Source organism: Schistocerca cancellata, chromosome 9 (assembly GCF_023864275.1).
Source record: "Schistocerca cancellata isolate TAMUIC-IGC-003103 chromosome 9, iqSchCanc2.1, whole genome shotgun sequence".
Taxonomy (NCBI): Eukaryota; Metazoa; Arthropoda; class Insecta; order Orthoptera; family Acrididae; genus Schistocerca; species Schistocerca cancellata.
In genome coordinates, this window is record NC_064634.1 from 157,142,752 (window position 1) to 157,162,278 (window position 19,527).

Sequence of the window (19,527 nt, forward strand, 5' to 3'; positions counted from 1 at the left end):
AGGGACATTTTTTATTCTCTAGATATTTTATCTGCAGAGTATTGAAAAATATCAAAAATTGCATGACATACCTGACACACCAATGTGTCTCAACACAGTTGTCGAGAAATGCTTATGCTCAAATATCTCATGAAAATGTCATCTCCAAGTTCTTGTAGTTCCCACAATAGACCAGAAATTCCTTGATTATTCAATTCACAACAATATTGTTTTTGTTGTTGTTGTGGCTTTCTGTTCAAAGACTGGTTTGATGCATCTCTCCACTCTATTCCATCTTGCGTGAGCCTCTGCATCTCCGAATAACTACAGCAACCTACATCTTTCTGAATCTGCTTACTGTATTCACCTCTTTGTCTCCCTCTAAAATTTTTACCCCCCACACTTCCCCCCAATACTAAAGTGGTGATTCCTTGCTGTCTTAGAATGTGTCCTATCAACTGATTCCTTCTTTTGTTCAAGTTATGCCACAAATTCCTTGTCTCCCTACTCTATTCATTAGTTACGTGATCGACCCATCTAATCTTCTGCAATCTTCTGTAGCACCAAATTTCAAAAGCTTCTATCCTTTTTTTTATCTAAACTGTTTATCATCCATGTTTCACTTTCATACATGGCTACCCAGTGGCTACCAGACAAATGCCTTTAGAAAAGAATTCCTAACACTTAAATTTATATTCGATAATAACAAATTTCTCTTATTCAGAAATGCCAGTCTATATTTTATATCCTCTCTACTTTGGCCACCATCAGTTATTTTGATGTCTAAATAGCAAAAAGCGTCTACTATTTTCAGTGCCTCATTTCCTGATCCAATTCCCAAAGCATTGCTTGATTTAAATCTGTACAAGTTGTAAAAACCGTTTCGTTCCCTGTATTTCACCTCTCCTACTATCAGAATTTCAAAAAGAGTATTCTAATTAATGATATGAATATAATAGAGGGAAACATTTCACGTGGGAAAAATATATTTAAAAAGAAAGATGATGAGACTTACCCAACAAAAGCGCTGGCAGGTCGATAGACACACAAATAAACACAAACATACACACAAAACTCTAGCTTTCGCAACCAACGGTTGCCTCGTCAGGAAAGAGGGATGAAAAAAGGCGAAAAAGGGTTGGTTAGCTGGGCTTTCCTGACGAGGCAACCGTTGGTTGCGAAAGCTAGAGTTTTGTGTGTATGTTTGTGTTTATTTGTGTGTCTATCGACCTGCCAGCGCTTTTGTTGGGTAAGTCTCATCATCTTTCTTTTTAAAAAAAAAGAGTATTCTAGTCAACATTGTCAATGGCTTTCCTGAAGTCCACAAATGCTTTCAATGTAGGTTTGCCTTTCTTTAACGTATCTTATAGGATAAGCTGTAGGATCAGAATTGCCTCGTGTGTTCCTACATTTCTCTGGAATATAAACTGACCTTCCCCAAATTTGCTTCTACCAGTTTTTCCGTTCTTCTGCAAGGAATTTGTGTTAGTACTTTGCAACAATGACTTATCAAACTGATTGTTCAGTAATTTTCACACAGCTGTCAGCAACTGCTTTCTTTGGAACTGTAATTACTACAGTCTTCTTGAAGTTTGAGGGTATTTCACCTGTCTCAGATGCCTTGCACACCAGACAGAAGAGTTCTGTCATGGCTGGCTCTCCCAACGCTATGAGTAGTTCTGACAAAATATCATCTATTCCTATGGCCTTGTTTCGACTTAGATCTTTCAGAGATTTGTCAAATTATTCTTGCAGTACCATATCCCCATCTCATCTTAATTTATGTCCACTTCCCTTTCTATAATATTGTTTTTAAGTCCATCTCCCTTGGACAGACCCTTTCAACTTTCACATTAATTGTGTAAGTTGTAGATCTAAGCAGTTTTAATTATTATTCTTTGAAATACTTTTACAGCATTACACATAGGTAGCAGTAGTAGTAGTAGTAGTAGTAGTAGTAGCAGCAGATTACTAAACTAGTGATTGTGATGGCAACAGCACCCACACCACCATACATATGAGCTACACGTGCTCTGGCATATATGACATTTGGGCAGCACTAATTAACACATTTTAAGTTGGTTGATTTTAAATGATGATGCGTGGTATGGCTAAAAAGTGTCACTAGGAAGAGGAGTGGTGCAGAGGAAGCAGGTTTTATAGCACCTGTCTACCACCAATGTGGATACTTAGCTTAAATTACATCATTCCACAAAAAAAGTTGTTAGAAATAAGCAGCACCTCAATGACTCATTAGTTTATGGGTTAATAAAACACTTCCAATATTATTTATTTCATCACTTTAAAAGGGTTCAAAGAAAATTATTTTTCATTTGAAAGTTTAGTTAGGCACTACTGCTGGCAGTGGTGGTGTGTGTGTGTGTGTGTGTGTGTGTGTGTGTGTGTGTGTGTGTGGGTGGGACGGGGAGGGGGGGGGGGGGCAGGGGGGCGGGGTTAATAGCTAATGTCTGATTTTGCTCAAGGGTAAGGGTCTCAGAAAGGTTGGGTATATCGATCTAGAGAAAGGAATTTTCATTGTTAGGTAGCTGAGGCGGAACCCAGGAGTTAGGCAGCATTCAAGGAACGGGACCTGGGACTGGGACTGGGTTTTAGCTACGGGTAGAGATGATTTTCTGAATTGATACAGATAGTAGGGTCACCATGTAATTATTATCCTGCAAAGCAAATTGAAGTAAATACCAGGACAGCGTGGCAGCAACATCATGTTTATGCATGCAAAGCAGGAAGGGAAAGCAGTATTATAGGGTGACCCATACAAACCCGAACGACTTCAACGGCCCATAATTCCTTTCTGGAAGCTTGTAGAAATAGTATAGTTGTTTTAATGATCTCAGTAGCTCTGAGAAAATTGAAAGTACCACCCATTGTTGGCAAGCTGACTTATTTTTGCGGATGAGGTCCTTTGTCCAGTATAATGCCCACTTGTTTATCTCGTGTTAGTTCATTCATAGCCTCGTCGGCTGCGGTTTTATGAAGTCTGTGAATGTAGCTCAGGTCGCGTGACAATAACGAGCAAATAAGTGATTTGTTCGCAGCCTCTAGCTGGCAGAAACATGCAATATATACTTCAAGAATGCTGTTTTATTGTGAAAATATATTAGAAGATAGACCCATTAGTTACAATGTAATGGGCATTCCGGACAGAATTCAATGTGTGAGACATTCTAACAAAGGCGACAATTTTATTGACTGTAAGAAAGTTGGAGACAACTGGTATATTAAACAGTGACAGTGATAAACACAGACCATCACTGAGTGCTAAGGTTATTGATAATGTTCACAGATATTTGGAGAACTCTCCAAGGAAATTGTTGCATTGATTGAGCCAGCAGACAGGCATTTCAGATGCCACAGGTCAGAGAGCTGCAAAAAATCGGCGCTGCGACGACCATACAGAGTGCACATGATGCAAGCATTGCAAAAGACAGATCATGAGACAAGAACATGTCACTGTTGATGGTTTCAGAGGTTTCTTATTCAATGTCCAGACATTCTCTCCTAACTTGGTTTGCAGATGAGGCATGGTTTCATCTGTCAGGTTACGTAAACACACAAAACAGCAGCTAATGGGCCGGTTTAAACCCCCATGTCATCCACGAAACACCATTGCATGATGAAAAGATTGGAGTGTGGTGGGCGGTGTCAGCTTCCAGTAGTGTTGGGCCCATTTTCTTTAATATGGGCATATATGGGCATCTTCAATATGTTTGTGGAGCAGCTGAAGGGCATCGAACATACAGAAGGTTATTCCCAGCAAGCAACAAGATGGAGTAACATGCCACACATTTAAAGCTTCCATGTATCTTGTAACCAGTTTCTTTGGTGACCGAATAATTGAATGGCCTAAAAAAAAATGTGCTGCCTGTTACCCCCCCCCCCCTTTTCTATTTCTTTCTTATGGGGCATCATATGCAACAATGGACAATGGTAAGGATACACTTCACAGAATGTCACGGAATATGGTGCAACGAGTACAGTTGTGTATCGATGCTAATGGAGGGCACTTCCAACATTTTCTGAGGCCTTTGTATGTATGTAGGTATGCATGCATATACTCTCCCAATTGGGTATTATCATTTCCCAAAATTGCAAATGCGTCCCGTTACTGGTTGAAATGCTGTGAGTCATTAAGGTAGTTCAGGTTTATATTGATCGCACTGTGGCATAACCTACAGTATTCTTACAAGTGCTGCCTCACATTACCTATCTATAAATGCCACTGAATTAACTGCCCACTTAGAACAAGAACAGAGGCAGGATGTACAGTGCAGTGATGTAGCTATCTTCCTCGGCTATGTCTGGCAATTTGTCATCTCGCATTTCAGTCATGGACAATAATGATGACAGTCTCAATCCATGGCAAATGATATTATTTTATTTTCAGTTTTATCGTGCACCAAAGTACCTCCTCTCCAGCAGTAATTACACACTTTTTTGAGATGATATATGACCTTTTCTCAGATTTCTCATGAATAAGCAAAGATATTACTCTTTTTTCCCAGCTATCTCGACATATTGTGACTAAAGATATTATTCTTTGCAAGATTCCAGATCAGTCCCATGGGACTGAAGTCAGGATAGTATGGTGCCACTAGGAATTTGATCAACTCTTTCTAGATTCTGACAGGGAAATAAAAGGAAGTATGTTGGCACTAACAAATTAATACAGAAACTTCAACTGTTGTTAGACCTTGCTCAGTTTATGTGAGTTCTGTCTGACCAGGACCATACTTCACTACAGGAAAGTGGTTCTCTCTCTCTCTCTCTCTCTCTCTCTCTCTCTCTCTTTCTCCCTCACACACACACACACACACACACACACAAAAGTGTGAAGAGCACTTGAAATGAAACTCATATTATTGCCACTTATGTGCACAACAATTAATGCTGGCCAGCACTTTTGACTGTCATCGCTCTTCAAGTAGTCACTTTGCCACCATTTATCCCGATTTTATCTAAATAAACAACTGGTCAGTTTAATTCTGATGTTTAATATTTTTGTATAACTCTAATGTGTTATGCTCTTCTCACAATTACGTCCTCTTGTTTACGTCTCAGAACTTGTTTACTGCAGCGCCTTTTACAATAAAACTGCAAAAGCTGTAAAATTTTGGTAGAGATCATAATTCCTTCTATTGTACATAATATTGCAGAAACTGTACATATATATTGTTACTATCAATGAAAATTTGCTGTGACACTATTATGAAAAGGAAAGTTGCTACTCAGCATATAGCACAGATGCTGAGTCGCAGATAGGCACAACAAAAAGACTGTCACAAATAAATCTTTCAGCCATTAAGGCCTTCGTCAACAATAGATGAGACATGCAAACACAACTCACACACACAACTGCAGTCTCAGGCAACTGAAACCACACTGCGAGCAGCAGCACTGGTGCATGGTGGGATTGGTAACTGGGTGGGGATAAGGAGGCTTGGCCAAGGAGGGGGAGGTATAGTATGATGGGGGTGGGGGACAGTGAAGTGCTCTGCAGGTTAGACGAAGGGCAGGGGAGAGATGGGGAAGTGTGTGTGTGTTTTGGGGGGGGGGGGGGGGAGGAGTAGTAGTGGGAAAGGAGAGAAGTAAAAAGACTGAGTGTGATGGTGGAATGATGGCTGTGTATTTTTGGCATGGGAACAGGGAAGGGGCTGGATGGGTGAGGACAGTGGCTAATGAAGGTTTAAGCCAAGAGGGTTTCGGGATCGTAGGATGCGTTACAGGAAAAGTTCCCATCTGCGCAATTCAGAAAAGTAAATGTTGGTGGGAAGCATCCACATGTCACAGGCTGTGAATCAGTCATTGAAATGAAGGATGTCATGTTTGGCAGGTTGTTCAGCAACAGGGTGATCCACTTGTTTCTTGGCCACAGTTTGTCAGTGGCCATTCATGTGGACAGACAGCTTGTTGGTTGCCATGCCCGCATAGAATGCAGCACAGTGGTTGAAGCTTAGCTTGTAGATCACACAACTGGTTTCACAGGTAGCCCCGTCTTTTTGTTGTGCCTATATGCGACTCAGCATCTCCGCTATATGGTGAGTAGCAGCTTTTCTTTTCATAATATTGTTACATTCCATCCTGAATTTTCCATTGTTTAAATATTTATTGTGTGTAGTTTCCTTCTTCTTCTTCTTCTTCTTCTTCTTCGGGATTGATACCTGAATCCCACTTCTCTCAGCATTGTCCACCTCCTTTCATAATTTGCACACTGTTGACGTACTTAGCTTTAACATTTTAGTTGCATCTTCCAAAGTCTTCTCCACTGGCACTGTGACACCTTACTCCTTCTCACTGTTAATAAATTTGATGACATTAACAGCGAGCTATCGTATCTGCCTGCAAAACATTTACCATGCTTATACTGTGAGATAATGACGTGCTACTTTTAACTGTAATGTGGTTGTACCAAGTCACATGACTAAGATACTTCCCACTACAGCCAGGTCTAGGTCTGCTTTCTCGGATAATGCATATGACTGTACAAAACACGTCATATGACAGCCCTGTTCCACTTTACCACAAAAATTTAGGTAGTATTCTTTGAACATATTCAAAACAGTTTACTAGTGCAAACACAACTTAATGAAAGAAATTCCCATGTAATCAGATTCACAGGATTTGTAAGAAAGTGCAAAGAAAATCGTAATCCTGTTTTTGAGATCTTTTACGTTTGTATTTTAGGGAGGTAAGAACAATTCGTAAACACAGGTTCGAAAGAATGAGTACGTAATTTACACACTAGGTTGAGAGGAACATAAACTTTGTGAAGACAAGAAGTCAACTGGGATTTGAGTGACCTGCCCCTCCTTCCAACCTCCCCCAGCCAGTTCCACTTACCCCCCTTGAACACACAAGTTCCAGGAACTAGGAATAATATTTTCAATCCTAAATGTTTCTATTCACACTAGGAGCAGCTTTATCTCCTGAAAGAAAATACTGGCTTGACTCTCTCCCCCCCTGTAAATTTAAAATTTTTCTGAATTGAATTTTCACTTTGATAGAAGTCCAAAGGGCAGTAGAAATTCTAAGTAACTGTGTCAGTAATCAAAACTATTATTATTATTATTATTATTATTATTGCAACGAATAAGGACTCTACACAAAATCAGTGTACAGGAAATGCGCAAGAGCCCAACTCAGAAAAATTCGCACACACGTGCCATCCCTCATGCCAAACAGTTTTGCACAAAAGTAACCATAAATATCATAAATAAACATTCCTATAATTGTCACTCACCAACAGCTGACAGATGTGTGGTATACAGACATACATGACAGTAAAGAGGTTTAACCACCTTCCTTCCTACTGCTTTTTTCTAGCACACACTCTTTCCTGGTTACAAATTGTGTGTAGCGGTACTGGTGATGGTGGTAGTGGGAGGGGTGATGGCTATGCATCTACACACGAAAATGAACTCCAGTAAAGTCTCCATGTTGCTATGTCGGTAACAGATGAGTGAGAGTGACTGCCTTTCCTCACTTTCAAATATTGTTTCCATCCTACAAGTTCTCATTGTTGTAATAGTTACATAATAGTCCAGCTATTCATTTAAAAAGTTAGCACTTCCAGTGCAATTCACATCAAATTTTTATTATGACAACTGTTTTGATAATGTAGATGGTAGGAGCACCAGATTACATATTTTCTAGAAAGACATTTTTGTATCAGACAAGTCAACACCCAAACCAATTTATTACAATGTATTACAGAATTTGTTTTTGTGGTAAAGTATTTTTTGTTATGTAATAAACAGTAATACCTATCTTCACATTCAACTGAAGCTGAAGGATGAATTGCACAACCATCAGCGAGTAACATGGAAAAATCCTTTCTGCCCAATAAAGAGAAAAAAATCCTTATGGATTCACAAACTTGTCTACCAGCTTATGTAACATCCAACTGAAATTAATAAATATTAACTAAATGCAGCATTACCGTCCACTTTAACTACATGCCATACTAATTTATCCATGATTAAAGCAGACATGCAATGTTGCTTGAAGTCCACAAAAAAACTCCAGCATAAAATTATTTTGTTCCCGAGACTTGACTAATAACCCAAAAATCCAATTGTCTGGAAAATAAATACTGCAGAAAAATCTTAATTGTGTGCTTTGTACAATAAAATAAAATAAAAAACTGTCATGTGACACAGCAAGGGAAAAATACACAAGTACCAGGGCTTTGAGAAGTGTGCAGTGATGCCTTTCTCCTTTTACCTTTGTCAGAATCTTCCCCTTCCTCTTCATCTGAATCTTCAAGGAATACAGTTTCACTAGGTTTTGGGAAATCAGCAGAAAGAATTGACTGATTGTTCATCATTGCTTTTCCTAGACCCTGAAACAACCAGATGACAGATAAATTAAAAAGTGTTCTCACAAATAAAGCCAAATGCCTAATTATTAACAATTTTATAAATGTGATTTCTGGTTAACATCACCCAGCACTATTTCAATAAAATGTGTGTGTGTATTATTAAAGTGAAGATGCAAAAGGTGACTATTAAGAAAAGACAAGAGCATCTGCACATTTTACCTGAGGGGTAAGGAAACCAAGTACAGTCAAAACCATTAAGGAAACCAAGTATGGTCAAAATCAGACGCACAAGCTTTGAAATCTAGCAGCTACTGTACAAAGAGGTTGTCAGAAGGTATAATGACACTTACAAGGACCTGAGACAGTATTTCTGTCCTGGTGAAAGAATACTGAGAATAGTGGACTGAGGGAACTCTGACAACAGTTTCAGGCTACAGGATATATAGTGCTACTTTCGGGACAGAAACCCACTACAAGACACATAGCTATATAAATAATTGGACCTTCCTAGAACAGTAATGCAAATAAAATAAGATCAAATGAGATCTGGTACGCAATCAAAAGTGCAGCAAAAACTGAAAATCTGAACATAGAAACAGCACAGCATAGAAATTCAAGTGAAGGCTTTATCGTAAATAAGAAAATTTAACAATACTGAGTGATTCATATAAAGAATAGCAAAAATCCATGGAAATCATCCAAGTGTACATGTCAATGTGCTCATAATCTGATGATAAGGTAGACAATGTCTAAGATGAGTTGCAGAAACTGATATATGAAAGAATATTTCACTACACAATTTTAATACAAAAATGGAACAGAAACTTCAGATTGACTGCTGGTGGGATAGATTACATATGTTACTGGAAATGGCAGGTCATATTATGGCGGTAGAATTTTACTGGAGGAACAATTTATTTGTCCTCTGCACATCTTCCAGAACAAAACACATATAGAGAATTCACAAACTGAAATTTATTACAATTTATCAAGCAAGGAAGAAACTGTCAAGTGTGTGACAATTCAAAAATACTTTCAAATTTCAAATCATCATAACTTATCACATGCAAAGTAAAAATATATACAAAACCTAGAAACAACCAGATTCATCAAGCTGCAAGTCAGAAGAGTAGACTATGGCAATTCATGTAAGAATAAAGAGGTATATCAGAGCAAATTAAACAGAGTTCAGCTTTTTGGAAAATGAACATTGTACAAACACGTACAAAAGAGTCAACTGTTTAACAGAGGTACTTGAATAAGTAAGAAACAATGTTGCCGGTATAAAGTGAGCAAAAAACTGAGAAAGAGGAGGCAAGAAATTCAAGTATATGATGACAGAAGTATAGAAGAATATGCTGAATTACGTGGGTCTTCAAGATGACGCAGTGATAAATAACAAAAATATGATGAGAGAAACAACAGAAAACAGTAAGAGTATTAACAAAATAAAATTTTATTGAGTGGAATCCATATTTTGTCAGTTAAGATAGCAGATATAACAAAGTAATTTATAATAAGAACCAATTTAAAAAACACGTACGGTCTTCAGAGACAATCCGCTACCACTTTGTGTACAACAGACTTTATTGTTATCTTTATTGTCTTCATTTTTAAAATAACAACAGTCACTCAACTAATTTATCAGCTGATAAGGGACTACAGGCTACTCATGTAACCAATACAATCAGTTATTTTATTTTTATCTACAGATCTGATGAAAGCTCATGTAAAAATAAAACTGGCCACTCTAAAAACAAAAGAAATACAGATATGCAATAAAAACTATTGTCAACAGACAGAACTGCACAAATATTCCAGAGTTTGTTAAAATTTTGCACAGTCCCAGATATGAATCAAAATACAACTAACCATTAACATTCCTAATCTCACCCCCCCCCCCCTTACACACACACACACACACACACACACACACACACACACACACACACACACACACGAGAGAGAGAGAGAGAGAGAGAGAGAGAGAGAGAGAGTAGTTAACGCCAGTAGCTCTGTATATTAAGAAATGTAAAGTTGTTTTCACTTGTTGTGATATTAAGAGCTAGTGTCACCTGAGATGACAATGGAATTCTTCTTATGAAGTTAATTTCAAATGGTAAAACATTAACTGGAAAACTCAAATTAAGCCTTCTGAGCCAACAAAGAAGAGGCCTGGATTGGAAAGACAAAAATCAGCATGAAGACCTGCCCCACAAAGGTGAACTGGAAATGGAAAAACTGAGCCTGAAGTGTAAATTACTGGAGCATGCAACTATTCAACAGATTTGGCACCCTATAACATCTACATACTCTCTCATATGATGGAAACCATCTCAAGTGTAAAGCATACTATTGGAAAATGTTAAGAGTTGTATGAATATGTCATCTGTAGCATGTTGCATATTTTTCAAATCCACTATCCCTACCCTGGAAGCATGTGGGGCACAAGCCCAAGGAAACCTAAATTCCGAACCGCAGATGCTTTCTCCTGAACAATGGCTTTTTATTTAAATGAATTTTTGGAACTGAAGAATAGAGAACTAAAATGTATTGCAAAGTTTACAAGCATTGCTATGCTTTCAAAAGCTTAATAACAAAATTTAAACAAAAGAAAGAAAGGAACCTGGACTTGCTCATTTCTAGAATTTCATCCCTTACCATCATCATCATCATCATCATCATCATCATCATTTTCATCATCATTTTCATCATCATCATCATTTAAGACTGATTATGCCTTTCAGCGTTCAGTCTGGAGCATAGCCCCCCTTATACAGTTCCTCCATGATCCCCTATTCAGTGCTAACATTGGTGCCTCTTCTGATGTTAAACCTATTACTTCAAAATCATTCTTAACCGAATCCAGGTACCTTCTCCTTGGTCTGCCCCGACTCCTCCTACCCTCTACTGCTGAACCCATGAGTCTCTTGGGTAACCTTGCTTCTCTCATGAATGTAACATGACCCCACCATCTAAGCCTGTTCGCCCTGACTGCTACATCTATAGAGTTCATTCCCAGTTTTTCTTTGATTTCCTCATTGTGGACACCCTCCTGCCATTGTTCCCATCTACTAGTACCTGCAATCATCCTAGCTAATTTCATATCCGTAACCTCAACCTTGTTGATAAGGTAACCTGAATCCACCCAGCTTTCGCTCCCATACAACAAAGTTGGTCGAAAGATTTAACGGTGCACAGATAACTTAGTCTTGGTACTGACTTCCTTCTTGCAGAAGAGAGTAGATCGTAGCTGAGCGCTCACTGCATTAGCTTTGCTACACCTCGCTTCCAGTTCTTTCACTATGTTGCCATCCTGTGAGAATATGCATCCTAAGTACTTGAAACCGTCCACCTGTTCTAACTTTGTTCCTCCTATTTGGCACTCAATCCGTTTATATTTCTTTCCCACCGACATTACTTTCGTTTTGGAGATGCTAATCTTCATACCATAGTCCTTACATTTCTGATCTAGCTCTGAAATATTACTTTGCAAACTTTCAATCGAATCTGCCATCACAACTAAGTCATCCGCATATGCAAGACTGCTTATTTTGTGTTCACATATCTTGATCTCACCCAGCCAGTCTATTGTTTTCAACATATGATCCATAAATAATATGAACAACAGTGGAGACAGGTTGCAGCCTTGTCTTACCCCTGAAACTACTCTGAACCATGAACTCAATTTACCGTCAACTCTAACTGCTGCCTGCCTATCCATGTAAAGACCTTTAATTGCTTGCAAAAGTTTGCCTCCTATTCCATAATCTCGTAGAACAGACAATAACTTCCTCCTAGGAACCCGGTCATATGCCTTTTCTAGATCTATAAAGCATAGATACAATTCCCTGTTCCACTCATAACACTTCTCCATTATTTGCCGTAAGCTAAAGATCTGGTCCTGACAATCTCTAAGAGGCCTAAACCCACACTGATTTTCATCCAATTGGTCCTCAACTAATACTCGCACTTTCCTTTCAACAATACCTGCGAAGATTTTACCCACAACGCTGATTAAAGAGATACCTCTGTAGTTGTTACAATCTTTTCTGTTTCCATGTTTAAAGATTGGTGTGATTACTGCTTTTGTCCAGTCTGATGGAACCTGTCCCGACTCCCAGGCCATTTCAATTATCCTGTGTAGCCATTTAAGACCTGACATTCCACTGTATTTGATGAGTTCTGACTTAATTTCATCCACCCCAGCCGCTTTATTGCACTGCAATCTATTGACCATTTTTTCCACTTCCTCAAATGTGATCCTATTTCCATCATCATTCCTATCCCATTCTACCTCGAAATCTGAAACATTACTGATCGCATTTTCACCTACATTGAGCAACTCTTCAAAATATTCATCCCTTGTGTAAATCTTAAATTATTTGGGATATTTTCCTACGTAAGTCAGCTTGACCAACAAAAAAATACAGCTATACCTACTTTTCAATGATTAGATCACAGTTCTCCTGATTATTTTGGGGTATAATGGAAACACTTACAGAAAATAAGTTTAACCACAGCACCTCACTTTACCTCAATTTGTTCCTTAACCCTACTCTGATCATGAATCCCTAGTTAGGAGAAAAAAAAAGTTTCAAAAGGAATCTTTGTAAAATGGCATGATGCATTACATGCTGAAAATAATATTCAGACACGTCCATAATAGGCTACACTACCTCTAATACATTTTCTATTTACAACACAGTAAAACTGTTTTCATACAGGGAAGTTGTCTACAGATATTTGTTTATGCTTATATTTCAAGAACTGATGTGGCATTATCATAAACTAAACTTGTAGCACACATAGCAACTGCATCATAGGCACCTTCATTCAATTCATGTTAACTAACGACGACAAAATAAAGAGTGGTTCAGAAAGAGTCCTGGTTTTCAAACGGATGGTAAATTTTTGTTTGTTGGTTGGTGACACTGTTTTGATAAATTTCTTTTTCCAGGAACATTCCAATTGTTGACACAGTTTGAATTTTTCACATTTGGTGTCTAACCATGGAGCAGTTCACTTGTGCGCACCAAGGGCTAATCTTGAAAACATTTTATCAGAATGCAGCAATTGTCAGGTGACTTCACGTGATTCTAGGGCATAATGAGGCACCAAATGAATCAACAGGCAGACTTACAAAATAGTTCTTTCAGTTGGATTCAACAGTAAATCTTAAAAGTTCTTGGCATTGTCGTCGTGGGCGTAGTGAGTATAGCGTTGCAGTGGTTCGTGACAGTGTGCCTGTGAGCCCAATGACATCAATTTGTCACCATTCCCTGGCTCAAAACAGTTTTTAATTTTTTGGATATCTTTGGCATTTCAATAAAGGACTGTCATGAACAAAGCTGTCATAATGCAGTAAATATTCTGGTCTTCATTCAAGAATTAGAAGATATAAAATCACTATTTTTGTCCCATGTGCCACACATTCACTGAATTTAGTAAGGTTCAAGTGGTTGGATGTGCTTCTGAAGTAGCAGCATACTTCCTGTTTGTCCAAAAATTGTTCACCTTTTTTCAGGTTCGAACAGTCAATGGGAAATTCTGATAGAATTTTTATGTGCAAATAAAATTCTGAAGTCTCTCTCTGAAACCAGATGGTCTGCACCTGCTGATGCTCCTAACACTGTCCACAGTGGCTACAATCATATTTTTGAAGCTATAAAGTCAATTACTAGAAACACCAATGAAGCAGGAGAAACACGAAACAAGCTTAAAGCCTTGCCAAGTAAATGGAAAAACTGGAGACTACTCTCCTACCAAAGATATGGAATGGCCTTTTGAGAATCATCAGTAAAACCAGCACGATTTTACAGAATAGTACTGTCACAACAGACATTGCAACAAAACTACCTGCATCTCCTGCCGATTTTATCAGTAGTGCACACAGTAGATTCAATTTGTATGAATTGTCAGCCAAAGAGAAAAATAAAAGTGCTAACTATAAAGTTAATTCACAGTATGCATATCAGTTTTTTCACAGAATCATCAGAGATTGTTCAGGTGAATGGCCCACAAAAATTTCATGTAGAAAGTTTTCTGTCGGTAACTGACACACTGGATGCTCATTTAAAGTAACATCTAGAATCATATGAGGAAATTAACTAAAGTTTTAGTGTTCTTTAAAGGTTTAGTTTCCTTTCTCAGTAAAAATTGATTCTGAGCAGTTGAGAAATTTCTGCAAAGAATTTTCAGAATCCTATCATGATGATATTACTCTAATGAGCTCTAATGTTTTCATTTACGGCAGTACTCTAATGAAGGTAGATAACATTGAACGAACTTTCCCAAATGTAGAAGTTGCTACCAGGATATTTCTTTGTCTAATGGTAACCAACTGCAGTGGAGAGCATTCATTTTCACAACTAAAGAGAATAATAAATAAATTAAAAATGATTATGTTACAAGAACAACTTACTAATATGTCAATCATGTGCATAAGGAGTGATACCCTTCAATAATTATGTTACAAAAACAAATTACTTATTTTCAATCATGTGCATAGGAAGTGATGCCCTTCAATAATTGGACATTGAGAGCATAACTGAAGATTCTGCATTTTGGAAATCTCTAAACAAACCTTTCATTTGAATGTAAGCCCAATTTGCAGAACTAATCACTTTTCTTTGATCTGCATAATGCTAACCAATAAAGTCACTACACAAATGTGCATTATTCTGATGTTTGCATTCAATATTTTAAGGGCCCCACACCTGTGTGCTCAGGGGTGCCTGCAAGTGTTAAGAAGTCTCTGTGAGAAACCACCAAAAGAGTACATAAATTTATAAGAAGATCACTGAAATATATACAATTTAGAAAGTCAGTACACATAGTGTAGAAACGGAGTCAAAACATTCCTCAAAATCTATAAATCTTGGACAAGGCGGTAGTTAGTAGTCATAGCTCTGTTCAACAATTCTTGTACATAATGTGCAAATGGCTCACTGTGCTTTATACACTTTCTAACGCCATATTGATCACTTGGATGATTGAAATCTAATGTTTTCTACGCAGATGATGATAATTTTAGTTAATGCCTTCCACGTTACAGATATTAGACTGATAGGTCTATAATCTTTTGTCTTGCATTCCTCCAATCTGGTTTTGGTGCATTTCTTCTTTTGCCAAACATTCTGTAAACTATTCAGCATTTTTTTTAATAAATTTTTCTCATGCTTTAATAATTTCTACTGTAACAGCAAAAACTTCCTACATCTTCCCTTTCTTAATACTTCCAGTGACTATACATCAAATCTGGTATTACTTTTGGACTCTGATTATCCTCATTATTGACAATTTGATTTTCTGACCAATTTCTTGAACTATGCAAAAATTTAGAAAGGTTCTGGAATACTCGTACAATTTGTTTTCATTTGGTAACTTTCTGTGCAATATGCAGTCATAGGCCATGAAATATATCTTTGCAACATCAACTCCCCCCCCCCCCCCCACCCCTTCATTTTTTATATTCTCTTATAGTTTTCAATTGTTTCTCTTACCAAAATTTGACTGTATCTTCTCACATCTGCTTGAAGACATTTATGCATAGTTTTCTTTCATACCACTAACTGAATGTTCCTAAGATTGATTGTTAGTTACTATCATTTTTTTGCTAATGAATCTATTTCATTTTAAGTTTGTATCTGTTGTGACTCGCCGATCTTTCAAAGTGCCACCGCGCACCGCCGCGCAGTTACGCGTGTCCTCTACATGCGGCGCTGTCTGCCAGCGATGCAGCAGCCATGCCACCTGGGGTATCTTACAAATCCATCGTTCGCACTGTTCCCATATTTGTGGTCGACCAGAGTAACACGGAGAATCTTTTTGGTTTCGATGCCTTTCACGTTTCTGGGTTCTCCACAGACGACTCTGTCAATATTGTCTCTGATGCTATTCCTTATGCTCAATTGGATTCCTTGTCGACGACATTTTCGTCCCTTTTTCTCCTGAGTTAGGCCATGCAAACAACTTTGAAGCTCATATCACGCTCAAACCCATTGCTCGACCTAAGTTTTTTCGGGCTCGGCCCATTCCTGTGGCCCTTCGTGATCGGTAAAACGGGAGCTGGATCGTCTCACTACTTCAGGGGTCTTGCTTCCTGTCACTTCCAGAGAGTGGTCCTCTCCTGTCATTGTCGTTGCTAAGCCCAATGGTGATATTCGTCTCTGTGGTGATTTTAAAGCCACTGTAAATGTTCAATGCTTCATCAACACTTACCCTATGCCCCGACCTGAAGAATTGTTCATGTAACTTGCTGGAGGCCAGTATTTTTCTAAAATTGACCTGCCAGAAGCTTACCATCAACTTCCTCTCGACGCTGCTTCCTTGCAGTTTCTGGTCCTTAACAAGCCTTTCGGCCTCTATCAACACCAACGATTGCCATTAGGGGTTGGCAGTGGCCCTGCTCTCTTTCAGTGATTCTTGGAACAATTATTGCTCCCTGTCCCTGGGTGTATCAATTACATGGATGTCATTGTTGTCACTGGCTCCACCACTGAGGAACATCTTCAGAATCTCCACACACTTTTTCACGTCTTACAGACTGCCGGTCTTAAGTGCAATCTTTAGAAGTCACAATTTTTTCAGGTATCTACCACGTACTTGAGGTTCCAACTTTCTCGAGATGGTATTCGTCCACTTCAGCAAACTGTCACTGCAATCGATGCCCTTCCTCGCCCTACATCTAATAAGGAACTGCAGGCTTTCTTGGGGAAAATAGCATACTATCACAGGTTTTTGCCGTCTGCGGCTTCGGTGGCTCAGCCATTGCATCGCCTGTTGCATAAAAACGTGCCCTTTCACTGGTCCGCATCATGTGATGCGGCTTTCCAAAAATTGAAGACTATGCTGAAACAGGCCCCGTGCCTGGCGACTTATCGACCTGGCCAACATCTTGTTCTTGCCACGGACGCCTCTCACTATGGGGTTGGTGCAGTCATTGCGCACCGTTTTTCTGACGGTCCTGAACAACCCATTGCTTATGCCTCCAAAATGTTCAAGGATGCCCAACGAAAATATTCTCAAATTGAAAAAGAAGCTTCTGACCATCATCTGTCGGAGCAACTCTACTTGCCTCCTTCTCCTACGGACGCCGACACATCGCCCATGTGTCCTGTTATAACAACCGGACTTGCCGCAATGGGCAGATAGGTGCACGGGGCCCCAGCAGATTTGACCCCTACGTCTCCTGTCATCTCGACCCATTATCATCAGGGACACTTCCGTCCGTAGGTGAAGCCTCCTCCACGAGACTTTATGGCCACTCAAACTACACCTATGGACGTTAGCAATCTACAGGCCACCTCCATCAAGACCAGGGCAAAAAATTCAAAGGGGGGAAAAGTATTGTGACTCGCCAATCTTTCAAAGTGCCGCCGCGCAGTTACGCGTGCCCTCTACATGCGGCGCTGTCTGCCAGCGATGCCGCAGCCATGCCACCTAAGTGGTCAGCCAGCCAGCAGCCGCTAGACTTGGACTCAGTGCTGATTTAACTGTTACCGTGTACACATGTCTTACTTTGTCTACTTGCTCTGCGACTTGTATTGCGTCGTCTTTGAAATATATGTGTTCAACTTGACGTTACAACAGTATCCAATTTCTGCTCTGCATCTTATGAATCAATCACTGATTACAGTTTGAAAGTGGTATAGGACTGTCACATCTAGGAAAATTTCTTTGTTTACTAACTCTAGTGAATTTAAGTCTTAGTTCCATTTGGTCTGTGCTGAAAATGAATTAAAGGCAAACATGGTGACATTTTCCACAAATTCTACTAATTTCTGTAATTTCTGGTACCATATCCAACGAATGATTTCCAGAACAAATGTTGCCTTTCTCAGTAAGAATCCGTCAACATCTGTTTTCCTGATGTTTCAGACCTCACATGAAGCAATAGACCCACCAAAAACATCCCACACTGTACACCATCCCACCAAGGCCCGAAGAGTTCGGCAAGACAAGTGAATAGCGGTAACTCTCAGCAGAAATATTTCTAACAGTAGTCTCAGCCTCATCCTGAATGCTTGTAAATCTCGGAACCAAGCCTCAATAAAAACAATTCACATACTGATCACATGTTAAAAAAGCTCTCAACTCAATATCAACAATTGACAGTCATTTCCCCTATTGGTGAAACACTATACATCTAGTCCAAAAAGCATCACAGTGACCGACAAGGCTGTTTGAAATGTTCTGTAATGTGTGCTTGCATATTTGTTCCCCATAAAGCAATCTTTCGAGTTTGCCATGTTACAGAAACTAACACAAGCTAGCATAAATATCTGGAATGGACACTGGTATCAACTGTGGTTGACACCCACACGAACCAAAGTAGTAATTCATGGCTCTATTTCAGCTCTTAGAGTAGATCATCCTGGCCTTAGAAAACAGAAAACAGCACTCAGAAATTATAACAACATAAAAGAAAGCAAAAGATTCAAGTTAAGGAACACAGATGTTGGCTTTCTCTAAGGTTACATCGTGGGCATATTCTTATTAACACATTATATCAATGAAATCCAACTCCCTTTAGCCAATGACTGTGTAATTACTGTGAATGCCAATTACATAAATAGAATTTTCTATACAGATAGCACAGCTAGTCTGAGGAGACACATGCAAAACTCTACTAAAAAAAGCAAAAAATTATTTTGAGAAAGCCAGTTCAAGAATTTAGTTAGCTAGTAAAAGTGCCATATATTTTAAATTGTCTGCAACAAATAAATTAATTTGTGTATACAAAGATATTCTTGTAACAACCCATTCAGAACCTACATTTTTGGATTTGTACATACATGATCACCTCTCATGGAAACAGCAAGCTGATTCAGTATGCAAAAAACTAACAGAGCCTTTATTTATTTGTACTGGCTCTACATCATAATACTCAAACATAAAGTAGTGTGTATTTAGCCAGATGTATTCCATTCTGTCATATGTTTCAGTATTATGGGACAATATCTGCCAAATTAGTTAAAATGGGTCTTTATTTCACAGGAAGAGAATCACGAGATTTGTATGCAAGTCTATTCATTACCTTCAATGTTCTAAATATCTGTAGTATTGAGGGTGTGAAACAACTGTGATGGTGGAAGTAGCCACCTAACTAGTGTAAACACGCAGGTCCATTATAACAGGCAAAGAGATTTTTCACATACATGGACATCGAGAGACTTACACGGACAGTAAATGACGTGTATCAAAGA

General features: G+C 38.8%; 1 protein-coding gene across 2 annotated transcripts in view; it reads right to left on the reverse strand.

Moving 5' to 3' along the window:
* Window positions 1-19,527, reverse strand: part of LOC126100243 (histone-lysine N-methyltransferase eggless-like) — a 351,861-nt gene that overhangs the window by 251,948 nt on the left and 80,386 nt on the right. For both annotated transcript variants that reach the window (XM_049910825.1, XM_049910824.1), the window contains exon 3: window positions 8,221-8,338. In XM_049910825.1, coding sequence (XP_049766782.1) covers window positions 8,221-8,338 — 118 coding nt within the window. The remainder of the gene's footprint in view (window positions 1-8,220; window positions 8,339-19,527) is intronic.